The sequence below is a fragment of the Synchiropus splendidus genome, chromosome 3 (genome assembly GCF_027744825.2).
Source record: "Synchiropus splendidus isolate RoL2022-P1 chromosome 3, RoL_Sspl_1.0, whole genome shotgun sequence".
Lineage (NCBI taxonomy): Eukaryota > Metazoa > Chordata > Actinopteri > Syngnathiformes > Callionymidae > Synchiropus > Synchiropus splendidus.
The window spans coordinates 8,910,246-8,929,152 of record NC_071336.1 but is presented as its reverse complement, the minus strand read 5'-3'; the positions used below and the strand labels follow the sequence as shown (position 1 = coordinate 8,929,152).

Sequence of the window (18,907 nt, the reverse complement as noted above, 5' to 3'; positions counted from 1 at the left end):
TTTCTGTGCTTCTCAACATCATGCATCCTAGAATGTCCCTATTTTCTTGATTTATTTGTTTTATCTTTAATTCTCTCCCACTCTGTACTAGATGTGCTGTACAGTTCACAGTTTAGACTCTTTGCCCTGTGATCACTTTTAACCTTGAGTACTTGGCAGCAGCTTTGCAGCCAAGTAGTACCCGTTTCATCATGTGTTATTTACTGCTTTATTTACTCAGTTTTCAAAATCATCGTTTTCTAGGCATGGGAGCGATGCACACATACATTTACAAATGTTAATCTGAGAGATGCTTTGTAAAGAGGATTTATATCGCTGGTCAGTGACAGAGGTTACGTGCAGGGAGTAGCCCGATTACTCCCAATCAAGCTGCCGAGTCCGATTGCGTCATGTTCTCCCGGTTTGCATGCGGTGCAGTGAAAATTGAACTATGAGTAATATTTCACCCCCGTGACAAGGGGTGGCGCCATGAGCACATCAGTCCTTCTGGTTCTTAGGACTGTAGAGGAAGAACACAGTGGAAGCTGACAGGTAGCAAGGAGTCATTTTAGACTGTAATATTGAGCTCACAAGTTTGTGAATAAAATTAAATGTTACGGAGACTGTGTTGTCAATATATTAAGAATGATAGATGTCGAGTAACAAAAGCAGAGTCTCGCTTTTGATCACCGCCGTGTGCGCCGACTCCCAACTCCACAGTTGCTAACATGCAAGTAATGTCTTCTCCTTAAAGTTTAAGAAGTTTCCTCCACTCACAATAAAAATGAAGGAAGCGTTGTGAGTTGCAAAATACAGCTGTAATCAGGTTTGTCATGTGTTCACCGCAGACATGGGATAAGACAGAAGAATTCACATACTGCATCAGGTTACACACGCGACTTCTCGATTGTACACAAGGTTATTCGACGTCATTAAACCATGATTAGTCTAAGAGTTTGTTTATTTCCGCTGCATTGCTGAAGCTCCCTCAGCCGCAACCAGTCCGCTCATAGTCAAGGTACTTGGCTGCATGCTAGCTTAGTCCAGCCGCATTATCCTGGTCGTGTTGTCTAAGAGAAGCTTCTGTCCAGTGGTCGGACTAAGCTGTCTACATGCATTTTAAAAGATTGGCATTATTTGAAGGATATTTGATCTCTCTGACTGAAGGTGCTTGCTGAAGGTTTGCACTCTCTGAGTGCTTCTCAGTGAGTGCATATAATTGTGAATCTGTTTTTGCATTTGACTTGATTTTGTAATTTGTAGTTGTGATTATCATTTACCTGTCTGGGCCTTTTGTAGTTTCATTAATGGTCTCCTGATTCTCATCAAAATCCCCTTGTCTTCTGTCCTGTTTCTGGATATTATCCATGTGGAGGCTGAGATTTTAAATGAATCATGCAACTCCATAGACTGAGTCGTCAGAGGGTTTCATTGCAGAATATATAATCCACTTCATTTTATCGGTTTGTGTGCTAGTGCCCGAGTGAACTGGTCGGTGCAAGTGTTCTTATGTTCTTTACATGGTGTTGGGTGAAACATTAGAAAGCCCAATTGCAAAATGGAAAATTCCAGTGATTCCTCTGCTGCCACTCAAACCGTGACGGAGCTACGAGGCAAAGTCATCTATCCCTTTTTAGAATATTTCTTTCTTTTTGTCAAGTCATCAATGTATTTTCTTTTTAAATGCGGTGCAACTGATTCTTTCCTAAGCAGTATTCATTTGGACACCCACACCCAGTCACTACCGCTGTTCTTAAGTCGGATATATATATATTTATATATAAAAAAACATTTTGCAAGGATGCATTCATTCTAAGACACCATGACAATGATGTCATCTGTCAACTGTATCCTACGAGTTCATTTCACACGAAGAATTAATGGCTTTTTTTTCTTCTGTATATTTCTGCCTCCGTAGTGCTTGAGTATGATAAGTGAGGGATGAGCATTGCTTGTTCCATGGAAGCACATTTGAAAATATTTATTTTTGCCCTTGAAATAATTCCAAACTAGTTGTCTTAATTAAGACTCCGGTTTGGTGATTTATGTCCTACAGGCCATGACAGCCCTTGGTTCCTCCCCACTGGCCTCCCACCAGTCCTCTGAAATCAATCCCCCTGTGAACTTCAGACACAAATTCCTGGGTCTAAATTGAGAAGTGACACACTTATTTCCCACTCGGTGTCTCCCCGTCTACTTTCCATTGAACCTCCTCCAATTGGAAACTGTATTAGTAATCTTACCCGTATCTAGTTGCTTTTTCGGTATAACGACTTTCATAATTTCTTTTTAAAAGACCACAGTTATTTTGGAGCTGTTACGGTTACAGCCTGCCTCACCTCCTCATGTCCGCTTCATGACTGCAAGGTTATCACAGACTGACAACCGGAACTGGAGGTGAGACGAGTTTCACCCTGGGGAGACCCTGTGTGTCTCTCTAGTCTGACACTTATATGACACGCTCATTCCAACTGCAAGTGTCTAGTGTTGTTGTGTTCGGACCTTTAATATCAGTCAGTATCGTCACTAATCATCAATAGTAAATGTTTCAGACAAACAATTCAATTAATTTGTAAATGCCAGGAGCGTATACGTGGGAGAAAGTCAAACAAGCTTGTGTTTTAGGAAACATCCTTGGCAGACGTGGTAATTTCACTCCTGTCTTTTGCCTCAGAGAAGGACGTGGGTCTCCTTCATGTCTCACCTATTCTTATGTTAAAACAATCACGAGAAGAGATTGAATTCTCGTCCCTGGAAATACAAGGTATAACAGTCAGAGCAACATCTTCAGTTGTTCTGGAGACCCTAGTTTCATCCTTGTTTACTAACACACAGCACTGGATCTTTTTCCTCAACTCAACACTGCATTCATCCATCTGAACATTTATAGAGGCTTTGACTATAGTATTAACTAGGCCTGAATGACTTTTGCGATTCAAATCAACATTGCGGAATAATACAATGCGATTTTTGAAAGCAAAAGCATGATGCCGAGCTGAGGCAAGCTCAGAAGAAAATGGCAACCCGCTCCGCCAGATCTGGCGCCGCAATCCACCAGACTAACTGGCCAAGCAGGTACTGTTCTACAACAACAAAAATATCTGGACTGACCGACCCATGTCTAACGTGTACTCATTGATTTGATAGTTTCCTGGTTGTCCGTCATGTTAAGTACTACCGGCACCAACATCGCATAAAATGATGTATTGCTTATGTTTAGTGAATAATGCAGAACCACCCTTTTTTTTTTTTTTTTTTTTTTTTTTTTTTAAGGCAAGTCAGGATATTGTCGCAATAAATCGTGATTCAATTTTTCCCCTGAATCATTCAGCCCTCGTATTAACTATATATACTTAAAGTACTGTGTATTTGAGAAAGGTCATTAGCGAGAAAAGAAGAAATATGTTCTTGTATGCATTTACCATCTACTATTTGAGGTGCAGACTCTTTAATCCTAAGAAAACGGCGATGGTAGGAAGATCTTTCAAGCTGTTATCATTCATATAATTTTACATGTTTATGTTTGTAGAAAAAGGCTTTGTTACAGTCAGACATTTCATTTCATGAAACAACGAGGATCCGCAACCCAAGGTACCCCTGGTTTCCTTGGACCACAAGGGTTTACATGAGCTCTTATCTGCCTGTAGAACGCCTGTAGGTCTGACAGTGTACCCAGCAAGCCAGAACAGCATTACATTAGACACAGTTCATTAGACATTTAGTTGCTCTGAAGTGACATACATTTGTTAAACATTCAAGTGTCCTGCAAAGTTGAAGTTATAAACGCGATAATGGTGTTGTATTTTGTCGCCATTTCATGAAGCCCTTAAGAACTTAACAATCAAAGAGCAGCTTTGGCATTTCGAATCTCGGTATTCTATCAATTCACATCACAGAATCCTGTACTTCCTTGCTAACAGCATCACTCCTCCTCTCTTGCCAACCTTGTCCCTGTTGTTCCTGCCCTGCAGCTGTCACTGCTATTAATAATTGCATATACCCCCCATGTGGAAACATCTTTCCTCCTTCCATTCTTGCTTTCCTTTGCATTTTGTCTTCAACAAATTCCACTGCTACCAAAAGGAGTTCCAGAAAAGAGAAAGAAAAACTCAGAATATCCAGAAAGATAACACGTCAATCCGTCATGTCATTCGTAATTTTTTATTTGTATACATGAATTAAGCCATTCAAAATCAGTTCCATAATCTTTGACTCATTTATTTTATTTTTACACATACAGGCACGTCATAATATTTTTTTATTCTTGGACATTGTGTATTAGAAGGTTTTCACTACAGCACTTTGTGTGGACCATTTTAACATCCAAGTTTGTTTCAAAGTTTATTATATCCTCCTTTTTTATGGCTCTGAATGCCGACCTAAGCTAGGGATACCCTGAGCGTTAGAAGGGAATCTTGTTAAAACACTGAACTGTCACTACGCCGTCGTGTCTTGGTTCATCCTAGTGCATTGGCTACGAGTTCTCAGATAGGTTGCAAGTCAGTCATGAGGCTTTGAGACTGCAGCACAAAGCACCCAATCTCTTGCGACTGTATTGCATTGGCTCATTCATCTTCGTTGCCTCACCAAAACCTGACGTGGGCGTGTGGGTTGGCGCTGATTCCAATGGGCTCTGGTGACTCCCCGGCCATGTTGCCAGGCCATTTCCTTAATGTATCAGGACTTCAGAGGAAAGCCCTGCCATATCTAATGAAGTACTCAAAGACACCAGCTTCAGTTCATATCCAGTAGGTGCAGCAGCAGGAACACAATCCTCTTGTTGTGAGGCAGCGCACATCAAGGGGAGTTTTTTTTTGTTTGTTTTTTCCTACATCTCTGAATAGAACAATTTTGAAAATGGAATCAGAGATATGCATTACTCTTGTTCACGTTGTCTTATATAATCAGACTTGGGACTCTTCACGTTTCTGTGGTCTGATCCCTGTACTGCTTTTTAGCTTCCTATTTAATCGTCCTTAATGCATTTAATCCTATTTTTGTCTGCCATTCATTCCTCTGCTTTAAAAGCCTATTTATATGTTCCTTTTTATCTCACTGCATCATCCTGCATGTCTTTACAGACGGTCTGTTGTGCTTATTAGGCACTTGGACAGGCCTGTTGGAGATTGCTATCATCTTTTTCATCTTTATCCAGTGTGAAACTTAGATATTTGGCAAGTGGGTCATCTATTGATGGGGTGAATACTTATTGCCTGACCTCCGACTGACCCGGTCGACAACTTTTAAAGTCAATGTGAACGATCCCTGACTTGCTGTTGTCAGGTATGTCCGTCAGGCCCAGTGTTTTATGGTGGCGTGACTGTAATGCACAGAAGTGGAGTCGGTTTTTAAGTCCTCAGTGATGCAAACTTGAATAGTCAGAAAGTAAAAGATATTTGTAAACTGAATTGATGTGAAACTTTTTTTTTGGGGGGGGGACAGATGACTTGCTAGTTGCCAGAATGGATTGACTATTTTCCTAGAGTAAGAGCAGAGTAAGCTCGTCGGTAGTGAGTTTGTGCAGAACATTAAACATAACTTAGAACAGCCAAACGCCTGTGTCGCAGAAGATATTTTTTTGAAGATTCATGCTTTATTTTCTTAACATGGAGAAATGTGCCTTTATTTATTTATTAAGACGTATTAAAGATATGATAATGTAGTCCAAGGTTTTGTGTTTGTTTACAAATCTGCAACAATGCTTGGAGACAGTTGTCTTCCACCTGTCCTCTGGCAGGCTGCTATTTTTGATTTGCGATGTATGGTTGTCATGGTGGCAGGATTAGCTTCGCATGCTGTAAGCTGTGTTTGTGTGTGTGTGTGCGCATATGTCTATTTCGGAAGTCCTTCCCTCTCTGTTGTATGCATAATCTATTTTGGTGATGTCACCTTTGTCTGTCCCACATACGCCTGCTCAAACAAATATATTTCCCTTTATCAATCACCTTGTCAGCTTTCCAGGAAAGTGCTAAAGTCGTCCAGTCATCCAGTTCTTGCTTGGTACCTATGCACTTGTGAGCTAATGGTAATAAAAATAAAAATAAAAAATGATGATTTTGTTATGGCTTTTGTAGGTCCAGTAGGGAAATGTTCTCTCAGAAATGATAAGTTCTCTGTAGTGGGGCTTCTTTTCTACCTTAAAGTCAAGTTTAGGCTCAACATAGCTGAGGTGTTGGCAAACTATTTCTTTTTTAATTTGAATTCATGTCAGCAGGAGTTTCGGGTTGCGTTGCAGTAGTTGTCTGCCATCGTATTTATTAAACTGTGACATTCGATGATGTAGGATAGCAGTTTGTCCAATCTTATTCACTTGATGCGTTAAATCTGTTGTGTTTTAAGTGTTATGGAAAGAGCTTCTTAGCTCAGTTAGGGTGGGGAGGAACTTTGATCTGAGTGCTCTGAGAGCTCTGTTTTTTGCACATGATGTGGTTCTGTGGTTATGTCTTTGGATGGTAGTTTTACTGGGGAGAGAGAGGTCTCTTTAACTAGACTCCCACTTTGCGACCTGACCTGGGCAAGGAGTGTGTAACGCATTGAAAATGATTTCTTGTGTTTTTTGTTTGGTTGTTTTTGTTTTGTTTAACCATATAGATGATGCAGTATTGTGGCATCACTCATCCATCACTGGACTCATTATCAAGCTGCTGGTGTAGAACACGTTACAGTCCATGTCAATGTTGTTCTCTAAGCAACTACTGTTATAGAAAGCTGTTCATGCCATCACCAATCCAAAACTATGCGGGGGACCACACTTGGCACTTGTTGGAACTTAGTCATAATAGTGCGAGTGCTGAGTGCGAGTGTATTGACAGCTGGTCCTTAGCACTAAGTAATGGAAAAGGCAGGTTTAAGAATAATCTTCAGCTTACATTATGTCATGCTCCAATTTTAGCTTCATTTAGAGACTCACATGCTTTTGGGTGTAATGCTCCTTGTTCGCTGGCTAGTTGCTGTGTCCTTGCTTCATGTGTTAAATCTGAGCAGGAGCACTATGCACAGATGTGTGTGACTTCTGTACTTCAGTGGACATAAACCCAAGTGAGTCAAATCATGGTTAAATGAAATCCTTCGGTTACATTTTTTTCCAGTCTCTGAAGTGGTCGCACTCATTGTTCAGACTCTTCATCGAGTTACTTAGTGTGTGCCGTGTTAATACATCATGCCTCGTGGCATTTATGAGGGTTTAAGAGCGATGTCTTTTTACAGTTGCAGTCATGGTCACACACCTGTCTAGTCTTTTGTTGCAGAGTGCTGAGAGGCTTTAAAAATGTCTGCCCGCTCAAAGGAAATTTCCTCCCCCTCTGTAGTGGAAACTTGGTAATAGAAATGTCACAAGTCCTAATTATACTGGAGGGCGTGTCCTGAGTTTTCCAGGAGCATGTGCTTATCCTTCTCTCCTTTGCTGTTGACTCTAAATAATGATTCCTTCCATTGGTTTGAAGCCAAGGTTAAATTCCTGAGAATGTCTGCCATCTTTATCCGTCATTAAGCCCTGGCCGCTTAATGGAACCGCAACATCCTGCATGATTTGATCAGCTTGCAGGACACACGAGCCCGTCACATTTGGAAACCTCTGGTGGTTAATGTAGAAAAACATTATAAATGTTGCTGGCCCCTCTCATAAATTATGAGTTTATCAGGTCCTTGTTGCTCCTTGATCAAAGGCAAACTGTAATTCAATGACTCAAACCGTCGATAACGAAAGAAAGTTGTCTTCAGTATGTTTACTTTTGTGCTCACATTGTGAAGCGTAACTGAGAAATGTGTTATTTTCTAAAAATAAATAATGAAAGATCCATAAGTACGAAGACAAGGTTAGAGGATGAGTATACCACTTGATGGCTTGTCGTCTGATTAACCTGTTTTATGACTTTCATAATACACTATCACCCTTCCAATAATGCACAAAGCTGTGTATGTGTGTGCCGCTTTATCGCGGCAGATATGCTGTGTAATTTATCACCCTGATAACTACTGAACACATCTGCTTTATTGGATATTCTACCTTCATTATTTGCCAGTGTAATACATTTTATCATGGATTCTCGGCTTTGTGGACAGCCTGTATAGCACAATATTATACATAATTGCATGTTGCGTTGTAAAAAGTTCCATTCTTCATGGTTCCCTAATGAACTGCAATACTAAACTGTCAGTTAGCATATCAAAAGCATGAAGTGAATATGTATTCCTTATGAAAATGTGACTGCTCATGGCCATTGTTTTTCTAATTTCTAGTCAGCAGGACTAACTTTTGGTGGTGGTGGGACATCTCAGCCTCCCAAAATGTCTGTGCTTATGATATGCCTGATAAATACACTATGCTTTGATGGGCTTTGAATCATTGTTTTACGCTGTATTTTTGTCAAATTCCATGTCTTTTAAGGGGTTTCAGACACTAACCAGCAGATTATTCAGATGTGGCTCTGCCAAGTTCATCTGTGCTGTACAGCAGCAGGACGCTGCTGTCGTCTTTGTGTTGTCTTGAATATTTTATGAGACTGTTCTGAAAAGACACAGCCCACCTTCACGTCTGCGCACTGTTCTGTCCCCTGATATATCTGACAATTATTCAGCCTGCGCTCCAAAATAGATCTCCTTATATACTCTGTAATGGTAAATTAGCTTCTCACCACAGATGTTGAAATGTTATTATTTAGTCTTGTTTGAAGACTTTTTAGCCATACAATTCGTCAGTTAAAATATGATATGATATATGATATTTCACTTCACTTTTTTTTAAAAATCATTTTCAGGAGGGCCTTTCAATAGTTTGTTATTGTACTTTTCAGGGAGATTGTATGTTTCACTTGCTGAATAATAAAAAATACCCCTAAAATAAGCTGTGACTGAAAAAGGATAAATCTCAAACGAAAAATGTTGATGGTGAACACGATAATGCTTTAGAAATAAATTAAAAATAATTGCGTAATGATTCATCAGCAATGCAAAGTGAAAAAGTAATCTTCTCTCCTCACTGAAGTCAGATGTCACCAAGTATCATTCAGATATCATTAATAAAACAAGCAAGTACTGTCTGGGAACTGGAGGTTATTAAGTAATTATCAGATGCTTTGTTGAGATTCCTGTTGTGATGAGTGTGTTAAGGTGACCACGTACAAATGAAGACATTTGAAACTATTTGTGTTTTGATCATATTTGATCATTTCAGTTTGTGTGTTCTCTTTCAAATTAGTGTACTGTAGTGAAAAGGTTTATGCACACTTTATTTACAGCTAGCATGATGCTAACCACGTTAGTATTCTTCTGAGTCAACTTCTTGTTTGATCCGGGTTTAAAAATGTAACTTTTCATCAATTATCAAATATCAATGTTTAATATTATCTCTAACAATTACGATTACACTCTTTCTCACCACTGTTACCCTTTTATTTTGATACTGTTACTCAAGTTATTTGTAGCATGTTTGAGATATATTGCCCTGTGAACTGCGGGTTATTTTACATTGATATTTTATTTTTTATGTATATTTTTTTACGACCACAGAGCCTCTTTTTTTAACACTCACAACCATGAAACAGGGAACTACAGTTGCGGTTGATTTGATGCACCCCTCCTCACTAGTCTTTATACCTTGACCATGTTTTGCTTTTGGCTTATTTCTGAAAAGGGCAGATATAAGCTTGTTTGTTTGGGAACTGGCAGTGAAAGAAAGCACTAATATTCAGCCGCTGTGCGTCAACATCAGTCTTTGATCTGTAATTTAAAATTGAAATGCTGGTTGTGTTGCTTGGCTGTGCTGTTTGCCTCCAGTTCCATAAATTGTGCAGACACTAATGCGCTTTGACTTGGACTGGAATAAAGACGGCGGTGCGTTTGGACACGCTATCACCCGAACACAGCAGCGACAAGCTTTCTCAAGTGTGTCAGGAGCTGCCAGTGTGTGTTTGCAAGCATCATTTCATTATATATGCAGATCGAGTCTTATATGTGCTTTAAAGCCACGGTATGATGCGGCCCAACAGTTTTTCTTGTGCATCACTTTTCTATCCCTTCAACCAGTAAGATCTGGGTTGTTGACAGGAATGATCTCACACAGCTATCTCAGATTTTCTGAGATAGCTGTGTGAGATCCCGGTTCATCATGGATCTGCACATTAATCCATCCTTCCGACGGACCTGGATTCTCTTCCTTCACCCACACAAATTCCATGTTGTCTATTGTTGTGTTTTATAGAAGTTGTCCTATCGGCGCCTATAAACTTGGTTGAACGGTCTTACTATCTTTGAATTTTTATGTTACTTGCAGTTCCATAGGTTGAGAGGTAATCTTATTTTCTCTGCCTGTGCAAATCCTTCAGTCTCCCATCCTGACACTTCCAGACCTTCTCCTCTGCCCTTGTATCATGTCCCTTATCTAATTTATCTTTCAATCTGTTCTCCATCACTAACCTTTAAACTAATCGCATTATATCCTCTCGTTTTTTCCGTAGATCCAAGGGAAAAGAAAGACTGGACTGGAAGACTTCTTCAGCCACGGCCACTGTGCTAATCTAAGCCATGCAGTCCCCTGTTCTTCTTGTCCTCTCGCCCATCCTTTTGTATTCCTTCCTCATCCCCACCTGCTCATCTCAGAGCGAGGCTGATCTCACTGTGCATACATTGTCCGGCAGTGTCCGTGGGACCCGCCTGCCTTTGCTAGACAAGAGCTATGTCACTGCATTTTTGGGTATTCCCTTCGCGGAACCACCATTAGGCAAGAGGCGTTTCCGTCCAGCAGAGCCCAAGCGATCCTGGTCAGGTGTGTACGAGGCGACCAGCTATCCCAACGCGTGCTTCCAGTATGTGGATACAACATTCCCTGGCTTTCAGGGCAGCGAGATGTGGAACCCTAACAGAGAGATGAGTGAAGATTGCTTGTACCTCAACATCTGGGTGCCTTCCTCATCCAGGCCGCACAACCTCACTGTCATGGTGTGGATCTATGGGGGAGGTATGGCATCTTTTTATTTGTTTGGTTCATATCCATAGTGGATAGAGATGGGGCTAGAAAGACTAGTGTTCAGCTCCTTTTGGGCAAACGGCGACAGCTACCAGCTACCATTGTAGAGTTGGATTTGTCATGACAAAGCTTTGCACCTGCATTTTTAAATTCATGTGGCTTGTCCCCTTTAGGGTTCTACAGTGGTTCTTCGTCATTGGATGTCTATGATGGTCGTTACCTTGCTTACACTGAGACAGTCATTGTGGTGTCAATGAACTATCGGGTGGGTGCCTTCGGGTTTCTGGCCCTGCATGGCTCCTCTGAAGCGCCTGGCAATGTCGGCCTGCTTGACCAGAGGATGGCCCTGCAATGGGTCCAGGATAATATACACTTCTTTGGTGGAAATCCCAAACAGGTATGAGTATGTTTATCAGTCAGTATCAATCACACTGGGCATCTTTTAGTGGATACTTGTAGATGCTGTATACCAGGCACTATGTCCTCATGCCTTTTCACTTTGTTGGTCAGGTCACAATCTTCGGTGAAAGTGCCGGTGGTGCGTCAGTTGGGTACCACCTTTTAATGCCAGGGAGTCGGACACTTTTTACCAGGGCCATCCTCCAGAGTGGAGTCCCCAACAGCCCCTGGGCCTCAGTCAGTCCTGCAGAAGCCCGTAAAAGAGCTACACTGTTGGGAAAGTTGGTTGGCTGCAATGGTGGAAACGATACGGAGCTCGTAGACTGTCTTCGTGTTAAGACTCCACAGGAGCTCATCGATCAGGAGTGGCAGGTAATTACAGTTTTTTGGCTCTTTGGAAACATTGTGTGAGTCTTGCTGTAATTACTGTATCAGTGATGGTAGTTGAAATCACTGCCATCTGTGAGGGCTTTGGGCCGACTCAGTGTTTTGTGGCCTCGCACCTCTTGGCCCTGGGCTATGTCCAATTTTTTTCTACTGGCATCTTAATGTGTCTCAATGAAATCATCATCAGTGAGCCAACGCTGCCATCCTGGATCTGAACACCTTTGTAAGAGTAATATCTGGGCCTAGTCCATCACAATATTTTGTGTTTCGTTACCTTATTTTTAAAGACAAGCTGTCCTCATATACTCAAATAAATGTTTGTTTTTTTGCATCATTGACACCAGACAGCAGAAGAACAATAACTACATTGCATAATGCGAAACTGAGAACATCCTCTCTCTGGTCTCAGGTCTGGGGCCAGTTCACATCAGATTTTTGTACCAAACCGTGTCAGAGACCTCAGAGTTGTTTCTCTGCACCATTATTTCAACTCAAGCTGAGCTCCTTCTCTCAAAATCCTGTTGTTGTGTTAGTCTGTCATTTACTTTTCATATGAAGTCAAGTCTGGGCTTGTCATTTTCATTACCACAGGTTCTCCCATGGTCTTCAATTTTTCGCTTCTCCTTTGTTCCTGTCGTGGATGGTGAGGTTCTTCCTGACTCCCCTGAGGCCATGCTCAATTCAGGCAACTTTAAAGATACCCAGATTCTCCTTGGTGTGAACCAAGATGAAGGCACTTACTTCCTGCTTTATGGAGCACCTGGCTTCAGCAGGGACAACGACAGCCTGATCTCCAGAGAGGACTTCCTGGAAGGTAATTACGAGTCCTGCTAAACAGGACTCTGACAGAAAAAGTTGTGTCCTACAGATGTAATTTAAATCTGTTTTCTTGTGCCATCTTGACTCCAAACTCACAATTTTGCACTGTCCCGTGCGGTGCCACATTTGTCACGTGATAATTAGAATAAATGCGAAAACACAGCAGACTTACACTAGGCAAGCAAAGATGCTGAACCACTCCATGACAAAGAGGATTGAGTTCTATTCATTGCCAGCTTGCTGCCGTCAGGTTGCAGTTGAGATGAACGTTCAAACGATAAATCAGTCAACAAAAGTACTCCGAGCAGAATTTCTAAATATGTGTCACTAATATTGTGGCATTGCAAATATCACGTGTGAACTGATGACCGCTTCCACACATAAATCCGTGTCTAATTTGAGTCACCACATTGTTGTGCGGAGCTGCTGCAAACCACTCCCGCTTGGTGTCAGTCAGGGTGAGATTTCAGCAAGACCCTTTCTTTGGCTGAAGGACCAGTAAAAAGAAACCATTTTCAGACTGCAGTCAGTATTTCAAAAACTGTTGTCTCCAGGTATTAAACTGGCTGTGCCACATGCCAACGACATTGGTATGGAGGCTGTTGTGCTGCAGTACACAGACTGGATGGATGAGAACAACGGGGCCAAGAACCGCGACGCTTTGGACGACATTGTTGGAGACCACAACGTCAACTGCCCTCTGTCCCACTTTGCCCGCTCTTATGCTCTACACTTCGCCCTCAAGGCCAATATGGGAAGCAGCCATGGGCTGATGAACATGGGCGGGAACACAGCAGGTGAGCAATAGGATTTCACCATGACAAAGTCTTCAACCGTTAATTGTTATTCCCTCCCGTCAAGGTGGCGTCTACCTCTACCTGTTCGATCACCGGGCGTCTAACTTGCTCTGGCCGGAGTGGATGGGAGTGATCCATGGCTATGAGATTGAGTTTGTATTTGGCCTGCCACTCGAGAAGAAGCTTAACTACACCCTGGATGAAGAGAAACTGAGCCGACGCATGATGAGATACTGGGCCAATTTTGCAAGAACTGGGTGAGATGGCAACTCTCTTTCCTGTGTTGTTTTCTCAGTCGCATTGAATATGCTCAGGTTTTCATTGGGAGTGACTAGGAAGGATGACATTAGAAAGGAGTGTGTCAGAGGGACAGTCATGTGGAAAAGCTTGGAGACCAAGTTAGGGTGGCCAGACTCGCAGGGCACTGGGCTATAGAAGGAGAGGAAGGCAACCGTTGAGGGTTATGGAGGAGGTAAGGGAGGGCGTGAAGAGGATACGTTTGACAAGAGAGGATGCTCTATGTTACAATGGACAAGACCAACTTTGAAGTGGCAACATCTGATGGGAAATGGCAAGAAGTAAAGAGGGGAAAAAGACTTGGGGTCTCCATAGAATATGAGGAAGAAAAATTATTGTTTTTATTTTATTCCAGTTGATGTTACCTGAAGTAACTGATGCTGAATATCATCTCTCCTCAGTAATCCTAACGGGAACCACGAGTCCCTGTCAGATAGCAGGAGGCGCTGGCCAGCCTTCACCATCAGTGAGCAGAAGCATGTCGGACTCAATATTGATCCCTTGAAGGTCCATCGAGGTCTCAGGATTCAGATGTGTGCTTTCTGGAACCGCTTCCTCCCGCGTCTGCTCAACATTACTGGTAACTATTAAACAAAAAAGAAATTATTTCACTTGATTGGTTAAAATGGCTTTGTTCTTGTGGGTCTGAAGCTCCCTTGTATTTCCTCATACAGCAGTGGTGTAGCTCCTTTTCACTCTGTCGTGTGACTACAATGTTCTTCAACCTTGATCAACAACTTATTCATATGTGTCTTAGCCGCATATTAGCATCCTGTTCTGCATGAGTTGTCTGACCCTGTCATGGTAACTACTATTTCACTCTACACCAGGGGCTCTTCACCTTTTTGATCTCAGGCCCCACCTTTTCCAGAACAGATGTGTCTGGGGCCCATTCAAGTAACAGAATTACTTATTTCATTTGTGGTCAAAAACCACACATGTAAACATACCAAAAACCTGTGAAATGACATGAAACCATGTGATCAGATATTTGTCATCTTAAAGTCCAACCATCAGCAGAACCAGGTGCAGGTCTTGTTCATCAAATTTACTAAAGAAAAAACGAAGAAAAAGATTCCCTTGATGTAAACTGTTGAGAACATTGGAAAAACTGTATGTCATGAATACAATTCTGAATAAAATAAATCTAATGTATAATTATCATAATATTTTCTTTTTCATAAATAAACTCTACAAAAGATAAGTGAAGTGTAAATGGAAGTATCGCCATAAAATGAATTTCAAAAAACACTCCAACAGGTGAACAGTTTTTACTTTTACATTTTTTCTGTTGGTAACTATTGCAAAGCTGTCAAGTCCATTCAGTGACACACTACTGCCACCATGGCTAATGTATTAAAACTGAGTTTCTCGCAATCCTCACAGCCCAGAGGTGTAAAACAAAACACTTAATTACTGAGGACCTCTGTCATCTTATCATTTTAAGCTTTTTAGAAGCCATTTTTTAGTCTGCATCATTCTCTGTCTGTGTCTGCAGACAACATCGATGAAGCAGAGCGCCAGTGGAAGGTGGAGTTCCACCGCTGGTCCTCCTACATGATGCACTGGAAGAGCCAGTTCGATCACTACAGCAAGCAGGAGCGCTGTTCTGACCTCTGAGGGCCCGGATGCCAGCGAGTGACAGGGGAGGAAGGGGGAGGCAGTGAGAGAGCAGACATTTCCTCCACAGCCTTTCATCCTGTTTTTATTTAAGCCATGACTCCACCGATTTCTCTTATTTATACTATTTATATTATTTATAACTGTGTTTGGTTCCTCTGTGCACCCTCAGGGCTGTGGAGGAAATCTGTCATCTACGAGGAGGAATACGGAAAAAGATTGGTCATTACCTCGAGTGTGTGTGCATGTGCGTGTGTGTGTCTGTGTGCGTGTGCTACCTCACCACTCCCATACTACAGGTTTTATTTATTCCGATTTCCTTCGACATATCAGGGTATTTTTTTTCAGCACTGTATCGTGTTTCTGTCTGGACAACTATTCCTGCTATCAATCACACAGTACCTCAAATTGTTTTTTTTTATGTGTCACTACCTGGTTAAGCAGTATATCTGTGTGACATGTGTAGTATATGTCAGTATATCTGTGTAGGGATTTGCCAAGAATAAAGGCACTGGTTGTTGGTTTTGGAATATTATCGAGCTTGTTCTGCATTTCCAGGGTTCTGTTCAAATTTTAGAGGGAATTCTCTTCGTTGATAACAAGTTAAAGGAATGTATGAATATTGGGTCATTTTATGAGTTTCAAAACAGAGCGACGGTTCCCAGTCTTTGAATAGTAGGCCACATTTGATGCTCTCCTGCAGCCACTCTCTTGTGGATGACTAGTTCCTGTTTTGATGTGTTTTTGTGTTAACTGTTTTTATTTCTACATCTGTTCTGTTTGACAGTTTTTTTCCTGCTTTGATCTATTCTTTGGTGCCTTTTTTAATGTCTTCATGACCTCACACTAATGCTGATGCCCAAAGTTCTTCACCAAGAATAAGTAGTTGTGATCTCGGTCGCTAATCAAGTGTCTACTTCTGAAAATCAAAGGAAAAATTTTCATCCAAACTCCAGCTAGTTCTATCAGGTTCAGCGTTCCTTTTTCTCATTTCTCATTTAACTCGACCCATCGGTCTGACTGGGAAAGTCAAGCCCTCTGGACTCTTCTACCTGTTACTACACATCCAGAAAATAAGCTTGATGCCGGTTCTCCTGGTCTCCTTTATACTTGTTTTTGTTTTTACATGCTTGTGCGCACACATGCTGGCACACATTCAGTCCATTGTTTTAAGCGCCGTTGCTTGTGTTCCTCCTCTCAATTATTTATCCACTCCTTTTCTCTGTCCTTGTTTGTCAGTCCTCTGTCCTTCACCTCTCGCATCTTTTCCACTCCCTCCATCCCACACCCTGTAGTCCTTCCAGTCCTTGGCTCTTGTTTACGCCTCCTCGTCTTCCTCCTCTGTAATCTTCCTCCCCTCTCCGGTTGTCAACTTCATCTGCAATCAGCATCGACATACCCTCCTGTCCTCCGTACTCCATTGTGCCCCACCCCCGTCTTTCTCCATGCTGACCTGACAGACCTATATCTTTCCTACTTCTAAGTTTTCTTCCCTTGCTCATTGACCAACTTTCTCACCCCCCACAGCCCTTTGCCGTGGCTGCCCCTGCCGCCTCTCCATCTCTGTCCTCTCCCTCCCATCGCTCTTCGTCCTCCTGCATTCTCGTTAGTCTAATGGAGGCAGAGTAATTCACTCAGCAGCAGGGTAATGTGACAGAGCGCTGGCTCAGCCTCTGGCCTGCCAGCCAACAGGGTGGATGGATGGATGGATGGATGGATGCTCAGGCAGAGGGAGGTTTGACGGAGTGGGATAAATGGAGAGAAGTAACCCTTGCATTGCACTCCTGCATGATTGTATGTAGAGAAATTCAGTTTACAAGATTCGCTCTGATATCCACTGGTGAATGGTGAAACAAGAATTGTGGAGCCTTTTTTTGAAACTGAAGTTCAACGTTAGTATTTTTATGCATCTATTTGTGACTGTAGCTGTCACAGTCCTCACAAAATAACTGGTTACACTTTTCTTGGAGGGTAGTTTCCCGTGTGCACAGCTGAAAACACACCAGATCAATACTGACTGTCAAAGCAGCAGCAACGGTGTCAGCATAGATTTTATCTTTTCACTGTGAGTTCTAACAAGGCGGTAATTCTTCTCTTTGAACAATAGGTGGTGGTCACGTGCCACAAACTCTTGGGAAACGTTTGCGGTAGGCCACCCGTAGATTCAGGCTTTGGCTTGAGCTGGATCTGTTTTGCCATTGCATGTGTGCCCTTACACAGTCAGAAACTGTCCGAGCGAATGACATGTGACTTCCATCCCGATCTAGTAATCGTTCTCACAAGTGTCAGGAGACTAGGTCCTGTGTTGACCCTGTGAACTGATCCCCTCTCTCTCAGCGTAGACAGTCCGAGCACTTCGAACTTGAGGTTTTTAGATTGAGCAGTGCTTCTACCTGGTGATGACAACTGAGTCCACCAAGGGTCGTGACCCCCAGCACTCGTGAGATTGAGAAGGGGCAGGAACCTCAGTAGGAGGGTCCCTGTGTCTCTACCTTTTGTTCACATGATCCCTGAGCTCGACAAGCAGCTTCTATCATCATGTGGCGTCCGTGCACTGTATTGCATCGTCATCCTGGCTTCTCTCTTTCTGGCTGCTGTAGATGAAGAAACCATTGCCTCTCATTCGCTCTGAAACTCAAAGCAGTGATGATGACCTCATTATCTTTGTACCTCCGACATAACAGTGTGCGATATAACCAACAAAAATAGAGTCGACTGACAATTTGACAGCGGTGGTCTGGAGTGAGTCCTGGCAGTCTTTTGAAAGTTGAATGCTAATGCTCAGTTTACCTCACAGGGGCAGAGCCAGAAGGCTTTTTCTTCTAGGTCACCTCTGGCGTCCATTAGAGACTCATTGTAGCTGCTTCTCTCATGACATGAAGCCTGATAAATTGGAACCCCAACCATCAAAGATTCCTTCTCCCAGAGGTTTGCCAGGTGACTGGAATGAGACCAACTGTGACTAGGGTTACCTTTCCGTACTGGCTGGGGAATGTCACTGGGATCTGGCTCATTTGTTTTCAGAGAAAGTCAGTGTTAGCTTCGTGGTTTCCTTTGCAACCCAGCATCAAAGTACATGATGAGTGAATGGATGGATGGATGGATGAAGTGAGTGTGTGACTGACAACCTCTTCTTCAGCAGTAAACCTGATGAAGCTCCTCCCTCTCCCTCCCCATTGTCCAATCGAATCCTTGTGCATGACCCAAAGTCCCGCCCCAGTATCTCAAACTCAGACTGTTACTTTCTGTAAAATTTGTACTTTTGAACAAAACTATTATCAAAGTCAGTAATATATCTTTAATGTTAGGTATGTGTGATGTTAGCAATAACGTAAATACATCCGTAAAGGAATATATTTGATATTTAAATGCAGTGAGAAAAAAAAATGCTATGTGATAACTCAACGAGAATGGATAGAGGTTGTGTTTTAAAAAGCAATATTCTATATATAACCTAAAAATGAGTGCCATAAAACTGTTTTCCTTGTTCTCTAATCTTTTATGTCCAGTCGTCCGACTCATGGTTTTCTGACCACTTGTACTGTGCGTGTTGAAGGCTTCTGTCGCTTACCAGTATGTCTCTCTGTATCATGAATGCTGACTTGGTTAAAGCTAAAGCAACAGAAATAAAGACACCCTGCTGCTT

At 42.1% G+C, this 18,907-nt stretch overlaps 1 protein-coding gene across 1 annotated transcript in view; it reads left to right on the top strand.

Annotated features, from left to right (window-relative positions):
• The window catches only part of ache (acetylcholinesterase), a 24,948-nt gene extending 6,041 nt beyond the window's left edge, over positions 1–18,907 (top strand). The window contains exons 2-9 of the mRNA XM_053858464.1: positions 10,434–10,933; positions 11,116–11,339; positions 11,453–11,713; positions 12,320–12,542; positions 13,102–13,344; positions 13,409–13,601; positions 14,043–14,221; positions 15,140–18,907. Of these exons, the coding sequence (XP_053714439.1) occupies positions 10,501–10,933; positions 11,116–11,339; positions 11,453–11,713; positions 12,320–12,542; positions 13,102–13,344; positions 13,409–13,601; positions 14,043–14,221; positions 15,140–15,261 (1,878 nt within the window). The 5' untranslated portion in view covers positions 10,434–10,500 and the 3' untranslated portion in view covers positions 15,262–18,907. The remainder of the gene's footprint in view (positions 1–10,433; positions 10,934–11,115; positions 11,340–11,452; positions 11,714–12,319; positions 12,543–13,101; positions 13,345–13,408; positions 13,602–14,042; positions 14,222–15,139) is intronic.